The sequence below is a fragment of the Narcine bancroftii genome, chromosome 7 (assembly GCF_036971445.1).
Source record: "Narcine bancroftii isolate sNarBan1 chromosome 7, sNarBan1.hap1, whole genome shotgun sequence".
Lineage (NCBI taxonomy): Eukaryota > Metazoa > Chordata > Chondrichthyes > Torpediniformes > Narcinidae > Narcine > Narcine bancroftii.
In genome coordinates this window covers 77,887,077-77,902,230 of record NC_091475.1, presented here as the reverse complement: position 1 = coordinate 77,902,230, position 15,154 = coordinate 77,887,077, and the positions used below count along the sequence as shown (strand labels likewise).

Sequence of the window (15,154 nt, the reverse complement as noted above, 5' to 3'; positions counted from 1 at the left end):
TCAAATGCTGTTTCAATTAAGCTACGTATCATTTCACTTAAACTGCACTCAACAACATCGATTCAAGAATCGCATTTCAAAAACAATTTGTGGATTAGAATTTATGCAACTCTAGGACAGGTATCTTATATCTAGCTATCCAACAGTGTGCAAGTATTTGGGAACATGGCACCGAAAAATATTTCATCTGCTCTCCTGCTCAATTATATTAATATCTCTACCTGGTCAATTCTGACTGCAGTGCTTGATTGAATTTGATGTACTGAAACAATATATGGCAAAGGGGATGTGGCTTTCTTTATTTGTGCACTTATGGAGGAAGCAGGGACAACCGATCCTCATGGCAGAAATTGCATTAGTTACAAGAATTGCAGGTGTGCAAGGTTGAAACTTTTCCTCGCTCCAGTCCTTTGAACTGACTTACACTTACTCCCAATGATGGATTAAACAGAAAGCTTGGTTTTACTATCCTGAAGAATACATCTGCCACCTTCATTTCCCCTTCTCCTTCCTGAAGATCAGTGCAGTTGCTAAACATCTAAGGTCCCCTCTGGATGAACATATCCCACTCCCTCCAATTCATCGGATGTATGAGTACTAACTCCACTCTCACACTATACATTGCTTCCAAACTATCCTCAATGGCATTTCTAATGGATCATCTTGCATTCCATTATAATTGGGTTCCTAATAATTTACTTGATCCCTCCAGCATATGATAAAAGACTGAACTATGATCAAGAGAAAGTCGATCCCAGCAGTGGCACCACTGACCCAGATTGAAAGCAGGACAGGGCAGGTTACCCATCATCCTGACAAAAATGTCATACAAATAGAATACAGGAAACAGGGCAGAATTTCTTCAGCATTCCTGGTTCACTCACCTACCTCTGTTAACATTTCAATCAGGAAGAAAGATTTTAGATCCTTGTTATATCTAGGGAACCAGGATAGGCAACCATGACATCAGTGGTTGACGACAAGAGTACTAGAAAAATCAGTAAACTGCCAATAATTATAGTCTCCAAAAATCTTACCATCATTAATTAGTTTCTTCTTCTGCGACTGTTAACAAAACTAACAGATAATGAACGATATCAGAAGTAAGGGCAACTGACAGGTATTGGGCTCAATTGAATAGGACTGATAAAAATTTATTTTTGACATCTGATAATGGAATGTCTAATCAGAGAACAGTCGTAAGTAAAATGTCCCAACTTCTGCAGAAAACACACTCTTATTGGGGGAAAAAATTCTTAGAAGAGCTGAACAAAATTGAATGAGTTGCTACATTTCAGTATTCCAACAGAAAGTTTTCACAAACAAAAGCATCTAATGGAGGAACTTTGCTCCCCAACCTTGTCATCAAACCCCCAGACAAGGATGCTCTCAATGGAGAAGAGACCTCTATTTTGCTAGACAACATCTCTTGAACATTTATTCATACTTATTCCTTCACCATCACCCACCAATAAACATCAGGTCATCATCTCCCACATCACAGATCTCTCCTCCACAGCCTCCAACCTAATTGTTCCTGAATGCCACCTTGCCCATTTCTATCTCCTACCCGACAGCCACAAATGAAATTGCTTTGGTATACCCATCATCTCCGCCTGTTCTTACTCCACCTCACCTCATTCTCCCACCAATGTCCAGGACACCTTGTGCGATCTCCACATTTTAACAACTGCTAATTCCTTGCCACCCCACCATCTCATCTTTTCTCTGGAGGTTCAGCACATGTACACCTCTATTCCGCATTAGGAAGGCATTAAAACCTTCAATTTCCCCTTTACTCTCTCTCTCTCTTCCCTGGCAATACTTGTTTGTACCTTGAAGAACTTCCCTTTTGATTTCCCTAAATTTCTACAACAAATGCGTAGTCATGGACACTTGCATGGACCCCAACTGCCCCCGCCCCGTCGGGCCCGCCCCGTCGGGCCCGCCCCGTCGGGCCCGCCCCCGCCTGCCCCGTCTGCCCCGCCCCGTCTGCCCCGCCCCGTCTGCCCCGCCCCGTCTGCCCCGCCCCGTCTGCCCCGCCCCGTCTGCCCCGCCCCGTCTGCCCCGCCCCGTCTGCCCCGCCCCCGCCCCGTCTGCCCCGCCCCATCGGGCCCACCTGCTCCTGTGACTTTTTCACCCTATTAACCCCCTCCTGCTCCTGTGCCTTTTTTCCCCTATTGACCCCACCTGCTCCTGTCTTTTTTCCCCCCTATTTATCCCACCTGCTCCTGCCCCCTTTTTTTAAAATATATGTTGGCCAGCCGAGTTCTCCCAGCAAATTTTTTTTGCAGTAGTCTCATTTCCACTAAAAAAGACTCCCTTGATCTAACCAAAATTTCAGGCAGGAACAACAAAACTCAGCCAAGAACAATTTATTTAGGAACAAAATGTTGCATTTCACACGTCAAACAAGATACTATATATTTGTTATAAAAAAATTGGTTTTACATGATGCGTGTTACTCTCATTTGCAATCTGTTTCTCACAATGTACAACCACATTCTTTAAATTTTTGTTTTAATATTTAAAATACTGCTTCTTGACAGTGTAATTCCTGTGGTTTACATCTGTGTTGGATCCAGTGTTATCATTTCATTTGTGCCTTGATTACAATACACTTACTATACTGGGACACTTCTCATTGCATCAACATCAGTACCTCAAATTACAATAATTACTCTACTGATCTAAGAGTTTTGGTTGTCTTGGCAATAACAGCAAAAGTTTTGCAATATTTGGAGAAAAGCTCGAATAAACTCCAGCTCCATCATTCTCTTCCAACCGACTTTAGCACAAACATGCATTCTTTACAAGTAACAATAAGGATGTTTTGTGCAGCTCACACCTCTGCCTCAATCATCTAACTTCTGTTTAATTCAATTTCTGATGTTTTCTCTGAACTTCAACTGCCAAGAAGATTTGAAGATTTAAAAATCAAAACATTTTATAACTTCAAAAGGTCAGAATATAGAGCAGCATAATCAGGTAATATTAGGCACCTCATTTCCAAGGTACTGGGATTACACAGAAGGATTACTACTGAAAGAACAGCTGCATATTTTAAAAATTCTCGTGTTTTTTTTTCCTTTAAAAGAGGCAAGTGCCTTCTACAGAATTTGGGACTTTAAAATTTTCAACATTCTACGACAGGTTTTGCTGCAAATAGCTACGTTTAAGCAATACTAGCCGTAGGTGTTTGTAAAGCAAGCCAAAAAAAATACCTGTAAATTACCTTTGCTTTGATCTTTTGTAAATGGAATAGTTTGCTCGAAAAAAAATCTCATCAAATGCTTGTTTTGATATGAAGCCTATCAACTAAACAGGCAAAAACGGGTGATAATAACAATGGATGATTAGATGAAATAAGACAATTCTAAATACACCCAAAGAGTGAAAATATGGAATCAATTTGATGTCAGGCTGAGTTTACCAAATCCTTGAAAACAAAATGTTGTGCATGGGAGAAGTAACAAAGAAAAAGCCAAGCAAACGTTGAGACTCCAGTCTCCAAAACCTTCAACTGATTAGAAAAGGGACCAAGTAAAATTTAAACATGTTTGCTATGGTCAAAAACAGCACTTGGTCAGCAAATATACTAAAGTATGAAAATCATTGAAAGATTTAAATATAAAAATTATGCAATTATCACTTAGCAACCTTGTTAAAATATGGTTTAGTGTGTCATTGTGTTTGTACTCTTTTTAATTAAAATAATTCTAAATAATGAAACAATAAAAGGCATAAATTCATCATGGTGCTTAGGGAGTTAAATGATGTGCAAGTGATAAATTCCACCGCGCAGGTCTTATTTAAGTAATTGTGGAACTCACTTGGGAACTCAGCGTAAATCCAATCGAGCTGTTGACTAAAGTCATTAGGCACTACTTAAGTGTGTCATCGTTTCCAGTTGAACAGGATCAAGGCTTGAAGGAACTTATATTAACTTTAACGAAAATCCAGTCAGAAAGTTCTTGAAGAACGTGTCTGAGATCACACTTGACATTCGAGTACTCGAAACCGAAAGATTTTTTTTTCTGGCTGTTTTAAAACTCAAATCGAGGGTTACGATGCCTCTTAAGGAAGCATCAACAGCAAGGCAATTTACAGATATACGAGGCTACATGCTCAATTATGTATCAAGAATATAAAGATTTTTATTTATAGACACATTTGGTCCTCTGAATTTCATATACAGAGAGACTACCAGGGCTTCAGGGGAAATAGTTAAAATTAAAAATCACTGCCAACTGTCCTCTTGAGGCCAAGTTCTTGATCCACTTTCCCAGTGTGCGAATAGCAAAATGGAAATTGCTAACTCTCTGGAGGGATTGATAGCCAAAGATAGCTCTTGTTTCAATGGGTGGGAGAGGGGAAATAACAGAATTGGAAGAGGGCATTGGAGAGAAATTAAAGAAAAAATCAGATAAATAGCTAAATTAATAGGGAGGTCAAACACAAGCAGACATTAGTGAAGGGAGTAACTCCTTAATTGTAATGTTACTGTAGTACGCCTTAATAGTTTGCACATAGTTACATCTGAAGGGCAGATATTCAGTGCCATCCATAATTTTTGGGACAAAGACACTTTATTCCTTGATTTGCCTGTGCTCCATGTTCTACATTTGTAATCAAACAAATCACATGTGATTAAAGTACACATTCCAGATTTTATTAAAGAGCATTTAATGCTCTGCCAGGCCTCTACTGTAGCCATCTTCAGCTCCCGTTTGTTTTGGGGACTTGTCCATTTTATTGTTTCTTCAGCATATGGCAGGGATGCTCAATTGGGTTTAGATTGGGTGACTAACTTGGCTCTTCAAGAATTTTCCAGTTTTTAGCTTTGAAGAACTCCTTTGTTTCTTTTGCAGTATATTTGGGATCATTGTCTTGAATGAAGTGCCGTCCAATGAGTTTGGAGGCATTTGCTCAAAGTTGAGCAGATATTTCTATATACCTCAGGATTTTGCTACTGCCATCAACAGTTACATCATCAATGAAGATAAGTGCGCCAGTACCTGTGGCAACCATACATGCCCAGGTCATAACACCCCCACCATATTTCAAAGAGGAAGTGATATGCTTTGGATTTTTTGCAGTTCCCTTCTGCATCCATACTTTGCTCTTGCCATCACTCTGATACCCGTTAATCTTTGTCTCATCTATCTACAAGACTTTTTTCCCAAAATTCTGCAGACTTTTAAATATTTCTTGCCAAACTGTAATCTGGCCACCCTCTTTCTGTGGCTAACTAATGGTTTACATCTTGCAGTGTAGCCTCTGTATTCCTGTTCATGAAATCCTCTGCGGACAGTAGTCATCAACATATCCGCCCGGGCCTCCTGAAGAGCATCCTGATCTGTCAGATGGTGTTTGGAGATTTTCCTTCATTAAGATGAGAATTCTTCTGTCATAAGCAGAATCTTCCTCGGTCTACCAGTCCCTTTGCGATTACTGAGCTCACCAATCTGCTCTTTCTTAACGATGTTCCAAACAGTTGATTTTGGAAATCCTAAGGTTCAATTGTATTCTTGTTTTCCATCCTCATAATGGCTTCTTTGACTTTCATTGGCACAACTCTGGTCCTCATGTTGAAAATGGCAATTACAGACTCCAACTGTGATCAAAAGCTTAGAAGTAAGCCTAGCTCTCTTATACCTGCACCAAATGAAGAAATTAAACATACCTAAATAATCTCAAACATCTATGAAGCCAAATATCCCAAACATTATGATGCGCTAAAATGTCTAAAAAGAGCTGTAATTTCTACATGATCAACCAAAATGTATACAAATAAAATCTGGAATGCGTACTTTAATTACATGTGAATTATTTGATTAGAAATTTGAAACAGTGGAGCACAGGGGCAAATAAAGGAAAAACGTCTTTGTCCCAGACATTATGGAGGGTACTGTAAAGTTTGGCACATTCATTGGTGAGCAAGCCAAGCACAACCTGGCTTAAGGCACTCATCTTTCAATATAGGATTCAGTTCAAGTAAACAGGGAAAAAAATCTTGTAAAGAGAGTACCCCCTTAAGAAAAATGCGAGTTTCAAATCATTCAAAAAGGTCTGAGCAGTTAAAGTACTACCTATGGAAAAGGCATGTATTGTAATAGTAAAGGGTATTATAATACTGTAAGGGTTTCAAAAATTGGCAAGGAAACTTCTCAACACTGGGAGCAAAGTTACTTTTATTTTCATTGGACTATTTATCATTTTATATTAAATTTCAGAATTGTTCAGAATAGTAACTGCTGAATGGCATGTCAGTTCCTATATCCCAATTTTGATTTATCAGAAAATTATGGACATGGAAGATAAATCTTAACTGTTTAAATAATTACTGAAAGCAAATATGAATGCAATTTTTAACCCTCTGTAAAAAAAATTAATGTCAAACAAACAAAGAGCAAAATTAGTTACTCTCATTTGGTTACACTTAATGTAAAGGAGCTTTATACTGCAACTCAAAAAAAGTTATTTCCTACATGTAAGCATTTGCAAATGAGTTGGAGAAAATTGCAAACACATTCCCTTCCACACAGAGTCACAAGAGACCTCTGGGGCAGTCTACGTTCATCCTGAAGGTGCTTCATCGGCACAGCTTCAGTCCAGGTGTGCACTGGGAAAATAAACCCATTAAATCTTAATTAATCAATTAACAACAACTTTGGAGGGATTGGAAGGGAGGGAGGTGATTAAAAACATTGTTAGGTCTTTTCCAGATTTTATCAGATGTAAAAAGTGACTGGATAGAAGGTATTTAGTACAATTTATTTTGCCAAAGTAAAATGAATTACAGAGAGGGTCCTTGATATTTAAATATGCTAAAGAGTGGTGGGAATATAAAGTATTTTAGAGAATTTAGTTCTAAGTTTGGGGCCAAAATTAAAGCATACAGTTCCTTTAAGGGTGTCATACTCATCACCCATGGAGTGTTTACAACTTACTGTTATTTAAGAGGTGTCAAAATGTTTACTTACTCTGTTTTAGCCCCATGTGAGACAAGGATATTAAGACAATCCAAACTTCCTGATCGTGCTGCTTTATGGACAGGTGTTTCACCTACAACATCCTGTAATGAAAAGGAAAGTATATCATTGTACAGAACCCAATGTCACTGCCTGCAGTGAACTGATCAATGTTTGGAGTAAGGTAGCATTGTCCTGCACTGCTTGAGGGATACATCAGGCCATGATGTTGCACATTTTGATGGTGTACATTTTTGCCATTTGCAAAGGACCAGAACCTCACAAATGGCCAGTGATATAGCACAGTGTTGAGTCCAGAGAACCCCAAAAACCAGCAGCAATAGAAATTCACCCAGACAAATGGTTACTTGAACAAAAGTTGCTTTTAATTATCTTTAAACATGAAAACAGAATCAAAATTTAACTTATTACTGTTAACTTAACCTAACTCAACCCCCTTCTAATTATAAGCACACACTTATATAATGCATATATGTTCAGGAAAGTTCTTAGATTCATAATCCAATCCCAATTCTCACTCCTCCAAGTTCAGGCAATTCTTATACTGTGTTCAGAATTTAACATATATGAATTTTCACCAGTCTCTGGTGCTTAAAGGTAAATGGTTACCGCTTAGCAAGGTTCTCGTTGGTTTCAGAGAGATTTGTTGCTCGTTAGATACACACACAAACTGATTTCCTCCGATCAGCCACTTCAGTGTCTTGCTGAAGAAACTTTCCCAATCATGGGCTTTCCATATAAAAAACCTTTTTCAAGGTCACCACAGAGTTCCTCTTGTTTCCCTTATTTCAGGAGAAATACTATAGCCAGCCATTTCCTCTTGTAAGGACTACAAGAGTTTTCAACAGGCTGAACTCGGAACTCACAACCAGTCTTCAAAATGGGATTTTCTAAAGCCTGACAGCTTGACATGTTGCAGCCTCCAAAAGCCACTGCAGAACTGACTTCTCTCTCTCTTTCTCCCCCACCCAACCCCGAAGAATCACTTTTTTTCTTTCTATTTGCAAAAACACATGACCCCTCTTAGAACAGCAAACTGCAACCAGACAGATTGCTGGCACCAAAATTAGTTTCCTGAGCCTGGCCATCGATCCATTTGCACCTGCTTCTGAAGTTCCTTCCAAAGTAGTTTCATTGTCTTTGCAAAGGCACTGGTGCCTCAATGTCTCGCATTCAGAAAGCTCTTGCATTTTAAAATGAAATGTCTTTTGTGAAGTGACCTACACACTAAACCCCCACAATCTCTTTTAAAAACATACACACACACATATATAATATATAATATATATATAAAAATAAATAAAATAACCTATAACAACAGAAACAGACCCTTTGGCCAATTTCTCCATCCCAGCCAAGTTGTCTCCTGAAGCTCTTCCCATTTTCCTGCATTTGGTGCATATCCCTCTATTCCCAATTCATGTACCTGTCTTTTGAATGTAACAATCATGCCCATCTTTACCACAAACTCTGGCATTTTCCACAGATAAATCACTCTCCAAATTTATTAAAATCCCATGGTCTTTGCAAGGAAGATCTTACTGGATTGGCAGAGTTGGAGTGATTTGGCTGTCTCTAAATATAGTTTTTTTGTTTGTTGACAGCAGGTAGACCTTCTAGTTTATTGTTTGAATATTGTAATAATTGTACACCAAGTATCCATTTCAGAGAGCATTTAAGAAACAACCCATTTCCCTCAAGCTATCAGGATACAATGAGACCTATTGTCTAGCAAAATACCAATTCATACAACCTTCTACCCATCCAACTAACCCAAGAGGAAATGCCTTATCTTGGAAACTTGTCAAACTCTGCAGTTTCATTTTGCCCTGTGTCAAGAAACAGAAACTTAATTCTCTGCATAGGCAAGATCTTCTGTGAGACAGGAACCAAACCACAAAAGAATCTCCATATAATGCTTCAATCCTGCTTCCTAGCTTCACAGAATGGATGAATAGCCTCCTATCAAGCTTTACTTATTCCCAAAGATTGGACACCACTGGTACCTGCTTTTGTTTGTAGCTTGCAAATTTATCAAACTCCAATTAAAGTTACTTAGAGCCAAAGCATTTCAGAGCCCAGAGTGTTAAACATTTCTCCCTTGTACATCTTTTATCAATCATTTAAACTTTACAACTTCAGACTATTAATCTACTTGCTCGAACACAGAAATAGGCCTTTTCAGCTCATCTTATCCATGCCAACCATGATGCCCATCTATGCTAATCTCATGTGACCACATTCAATCTGTATCCCTCCATGCCCAAAACAACTTTTTAAACATTGTAAATGTAGCTGCTTTTACCAGCTTTTTGGGAGATTATTCCAGATATTCTCACCTTTTGTGTGAAAATCTTTAAAATATGTGTGCTTTAGTCCCAGACAGCCTACCCAGGGGAAAAATAATTCTGACCAACTATCCTATCTAAACCTCAGAATTTTTATAAGCCTCTGTAAGGATACCCCTCAATCTATGCATTCCAGTGAGAATAATCATAGCCTTTCCTTATAGCTACAGCCCATCATATTAGGCAACATTCTAGTTCCCTCATAATAAGATTTCTTGGCCTTTTCCAAGCCTCATGAAGTCAGCTCTTGGGATGTCTCCATTACCATGGCCTGGATTGTAACTGCCCAGTGTCCTGCCAACTTCAAATGCAACAGAATCTTCAAATTTATGGAAAATTTTCACGGTGAGATCTTGATTTGTTGGCTGGATTAGAATGAAAGTCAGTCCATTTTCATTTCAAAGCCTGCGTGAGACTGAAAAGCATTTTTTCCCCATTAGTCACCAGCAGCGTTGCTGTTTATATTCTTCCCTCCTGGGAACTATATTGACAGATTGGAGGCATGACCTACTGCACTATATATAGAAAATAACTCAAGCAATACCATCTGTGAAGGAACAGTTCAGACACAAAATTAAAGCAGATCTGTTCCATTTTCAGTTATTCTCCTAAAATATTTAACAAGACAAAATTATTTATTAAAAAATTAAATCTGACTGCTGGTACAATGGTGGGCATGAAGTGTGGCCCAATTCTGTAAACTACTGGGATTACTAATTGCACACCAGTAAGATTCCTTGGCCCGACGTTGTCCAATCTAACTGCGGCTCTGAGAGGAATTTATCAGGTGCTGTTAATCTAGGCCATGTAAAATATAACCCCAAATTATAAACAATGCAAACAGGAACTCCAGCAATTGCGAGAGTAAGTCATAGTTCAAGTTGAGGAATAAGAGTTATAAAGGGTGAGTGGGGCGCTGTTTCAAAAATGGGATTCCACCTCAGTATAGAGGGAGATGGGTAAAATATTGCATATATTGACCAGAACAATACCCAGACTCCAAAAGTAAAAGACATAATTCACACCAGGATTGTATTCGCTATCACTTAAAAAGTTTTAGAAAGGTTTGATTAAGGTTTAAGATATTAAGAGGAAATGAGTATAGCTGGAAAGAAACCACTTTTCTTGATTGGATGTACCTAGAAACCAATCAGCTGGGCTTTACCAAGAGTGGAATTAAAGAAAAAAAACCGCACATAGTGGAAGAGACCCAGAACTCTCATTTGGAAACACTAACCAGAGACAAAGACAGATTTTTAAATCTGTGACAGATTCAGAAAACTAAACATATTAGAGGATACAAGGAAAATGTAAAAATGTCCAAGTGTTGGATCTGCCAAGATCTCTTGCAATGGCAGAATCAGCCAATGAAGGGATAAATATCCTCCTCTTGTTCTTAAGAACTATGCCAAGTCTTAGGGGAGAGATTTTAAACCAATATTCAACCAGAAGCTCAAAGGACAAAGAATTATAAAGAGATCACTCATAAAACCTGGACCTTTACCCAATAGTTACTGCAAGATTTTGCTGTGCATAATTTGCAGCAGTGTTTGGCCACAAAACAGTGACCTACACGGATTATAAATACTTCAGGATGTCTGTGGCACAGGCATTGTATTCTTCAATAAGAAATTAACAGTGTTGTCAAGTAATTATTTAATCCTTCATTAATCATGCTAGAATAACATTTTATCTTTTGTAGAATCCTCCTAGGACAATATGCTGGAAATTTTCCAAACATATGACTCAATCTAAACCTCTCTATCAAGCATTACTAAATACAGCATTGAGTCATGTACTGTGGAGGTTGAGATGAACTCCTTATTCTGCTGGGAATCTGTAAGAAATGTCTGGCCTACTTACAGTAAGTGGTTTAGAATAAAATCCATAAATTCAATTAAAGGCCACTTTTTTTTAAACTATTGGGCTCTTTGTTGCCACATGTAAAGTTTACTGCCATGTAAATTTTGCAGAATGTAATCATTAAAGAGAATGACATTTCAAGACAATCACACTGTGAAGTGGGACTTATGCAGCCTAAGGCAGACAAGCAGATAAACATAATGAGAGAAACCCATTTCAATTATATAGGGAAATATGGCCTTGAAATTTCTTTTTAAAATTGGGGATGGATAAGTGGTGGCCCATCACTGCAGCGAGCAAGCCAGTGCTCCGGGGAGCGGGCACAACATAAAGCCAACAGACCGCGCAGCGTCACTAGCCCCAGCAAGCGAACTGGTGGATGAATGGCTAAAGCAGCCTAAAGGGCCAGTGACCCTAAAATGGCACTGGCCCTGCTGTACAACCAAAAGACTGGGGTAGTGCACAGGGAAGAAGGTATTGTGATGCAAGGGTGTACCCACGTGCAGGAAAACCCACCTTTGTCATGCAGAATGTGACGTCAGTAATCAGGGAAATGGCAGGAACTTGAACGGTATAAAAGTCGGGCTCGAGCCCCAATAAAGCAGAGGTTAACTTGACCACACTCGTGTCGTTCTTTCGTGTAGCGTGCAGCTACAATTGGTGATCTCAATGGTTTAGACGGCATCTAAACCCAACGATGAGCGAGCCAGCAGCAGTCCACACAGTTGCCCTCAAGCTGCTGACCTTCTGAACGAATCAGCCATTTGGTTCACGGCAGAACCCACCCAGTATGACCAAGTGGTGAGTGCCCTGGACCAGGACACAGTGAGCCGGGTGGCCAATTTTATCCAAGAGCCCCCGATTGATGGAGCTTATACCGCCTTCAAAGAGTTGCTCATCGAGGTTTTTGGGCTCTCTCGGCGCGAGAGAGGAGCACGTCTGATCCATCTAAACAAGCTAGGGAACAAGTCCCCTTCAATGCTCATGAACAAAATGCTGGCACTCCTTGGCAAACATGAACCCTGCATCATGTTTGAGAAGGCTTTCCTTGAACAGCTATCTGAGGATGTCCAGCTGCTACTAGCAGACACTGACTTCAGCGATCCCCAGAAAGTCACTGCACGAGTGGATGTCCTATGGAAGCAGAAGAGATAGTGCTCGGCATCCGTGGGTCTTGTCACAAGACCCCACAATCAGACCAGGATAGACCCACCTAAAGAGCAGCAGCCCCCCAGAGGGAGCCATCCTAATGGACAATGGAGCTTCTATCACTAGGAATAGGGTTCTGAATCCCACTGCTGCAGGCCTCCCTGCACATTTCAGGAAAACGCCGCGGCCAGCCATCACTAATGGCCAAGGCAGCTGACCAACTTGATAGCCTCCTGCACATTTGGGACCACCAGTCTGGACGACGTTTCCTTGTGGAAACATGTGGCTGACATGTGCAGATGTCAGCGTCCAGCCACTGTCGGGACAGGACACCAAGAACAGATGGGTGAGCCCTATATTGAGGGCCGCCAACAACAGCACCATCTTGACCTATGGTAACAGCAAGATCCAACTGCAGTTGGGCGGCAGGATCTTTTTGTGGGTATTCATGATGACAGCAGTGGAGCAACCGCTCCCTGGAGCAGACTTCCAATGTGCCCACAGCCTCCTCATGGATCTAAAAGGCCAGCGACTGTCCCCCTCTGAGACGCCAAGCTTCCAGCCCTCCACCTGGACTCTATACAGCGATCCACAGACGAGTACGCCAAGGTCCTGGCCCAGTTCCCGGCAGTGCTCAACCCCTCAGTTCTCCATGGTGATGCCACGACATAGGGTGCAGCATCACATCCTCACCCAGCGCCCGCCATTCCATGCTTGAGCGAGACATCTGCCATTGGAGAAGCTCCAACTGGCCAAGGAGGAGTTTAAAAAAAGCAGAAGAGCTGGGCATCGCAAGACAATCAGACAGCCCATGGGCTTCTACCCTACACATGGTGCCCAAGGCCATTGGGGGTGGGAAACCATGCAGTGAATACCGTCGCCTCAACAAGGCCACCACTCCGGATCAATACAGTGCCGCACATCCAAGAATTCGCAGCCAACCTGCACGGGGCAAAGATCTTCTCGAAAATGGATCTCATACGGGGACATCATCAGATCCTGTTGCACCCCGATGACATTTCCAAGACGGCCATCATAACTCCTTTCAGCCTGTTCGAGTTTCTGTGGATGCTGTTTGGATTAAAAAAACCTTGCACAGACTTTACAGCAGTTGATGGATGCTGTGGGCCAAGACATGGATCGCACTTTCATCTACTTAGATGACATCCTCATGGTGAGTAAGAACCTGATACACCTCTGCAAGCTCTACACCTGGCTGAGCAAATTCGGACTCACCATCAACCTGGCCAAATGCCAGTTCGGGCTAGAGACCATTGATTTCCTGGACCACAGGATAACCAAGGATGGTGCCTCACCGCTATCCAGCAAAATGGAGGCCATCCAAAACATCCAGGTGTTCATGGAGATAGCCAACTTCCGCTAAAGGTTCATCCCCTCAGCCGTCTGGATCACATGCCCATTGTTCTCCCAGATGGCGGACAAAACAAAAGGTATTACATGGGACGAGGAGTCAGCGGATGCCTTCGTGAAGGCCAAGGAAGGCTTGGCAGGTGCCGCTCTCCTAGCTCACCCCAGGGCAGACGCTTCAACAGCCCTGACAGTGGATGCTTCAGGAACAGCGATCAGCGGAGTTCTGGAGAAACAGATCGAAGGAAATTGGCGACCGCTAGCTTTCTTCAGCAAACATCTGCATGCCTCATAGCTGAAGTACAGTGCTTTTAACAGGGAACTACTGGCGCTGTACTTAGCCATCCGCCACTTCAGGTACTTCCTCGAGGGCAGGACTTTCACGGATCACAAACCCCTGACTTATGCCCTGGCCAAGATTTTGGACCCCTGGTCAGCCCGCCAACAGCGTCACCTCTCATACATTTCCGAGTAACACCACAGATACGAGACACGTCTCAGGAAAAGACAACATAGTAGCCGATGCACTGTCCCTGCAGAGTATCCATGCGCTGTCGAAAGGAGTGGATTTCGTGGCATTAGCAGAGGTAAAGCAGGAGGACAAGGAGATGTCCCAGTATAGAACATCCATATCAGGACTACAACTTCGGGACATCCCAGTGTGCGCAGGTAACCTCACTTTCCTGTGTGATGTGGCCACCGGACAGGTCAAACCCATCATCCCAGTGGCTTGGAGACAACCAGTTTTCGACTCCATACACGACCTGGCACACCCATCCATCAGGACCACGGTCTGGCATGGTTTTTGGAAGCAGGTCAGCGGGTGGGCGAAAGCATGCACGCAATCCCAAATGGCCAAGGTACAGGGGCATACCCAGACCCCACTGCAGCACTTCGAGCCCTCCGAGCGAAAGTTTGACCACGTCCATGTGGACATAGTGGTACCCTTTCCAGTATCTCAAGGTTTCCGCTACTTGTTCACAATGGTTGATTGTTTCACCACGTGGCTGGAGGCAGTCCCCCTGACAGACCTCATGCACTAGGGTCTTCATCTCGTCCTGGGTGGCACGGTTTGGACTGCCTTCACACATCACGTCCGACAGAAGAGCCCAGTTCACCTCCAGCCTGTGGGCACCCAGCTGCACCAGACAACGGCCTACCACCCGCAGTCAAATGGGCTGGCAGAGCACTTCCACAAGCGCCTCAAGGTACCGTGGGTACTACTGGGGATACACACCGCACCCATGGAAGACTTCAATACCTTGTCAGCTGAACTAGCTCCACTAGTTGTCCCAGGAGAATTTGCATAATCCTCCGGCAGACAACAAGATGTCGGACTAGTCCTTCTCCTCAGACTGAGGGAAAGAGTCAGCAACCTGGCCCTGACTCCACTATCATTATCCCGGCACAGCGAGGACCAACATACCCAAG

The 15,154-nt window shown here is 42.0% G+C and overlaps 1 protein-coding gene across 2 annotated transcripts in view; it reads right to left on the bottom strand.

Annotated features, from left to right (window-relative positions):
* The window catches only part of ankrd10a (ankyrin repeat domain 10a), a 62,812-nt gene that overhangs the window by 29,511 nt on the left and 18,147 nt on the right, over nt 1-15,154 (bottom strand). For both annotated transcript variants that reach the window (XM_069890400.1, XM_069890401.1), the window contains exon 3: nt 6,987-7,078. In XM_069890400.1, the coding sequence (XP_069746501.1) occupies nt 6,987-7,078 (92 nt within the window). The remainder of the gene's footprint in view (nt 1-6,986; nt 7,079-15,154) is intronic.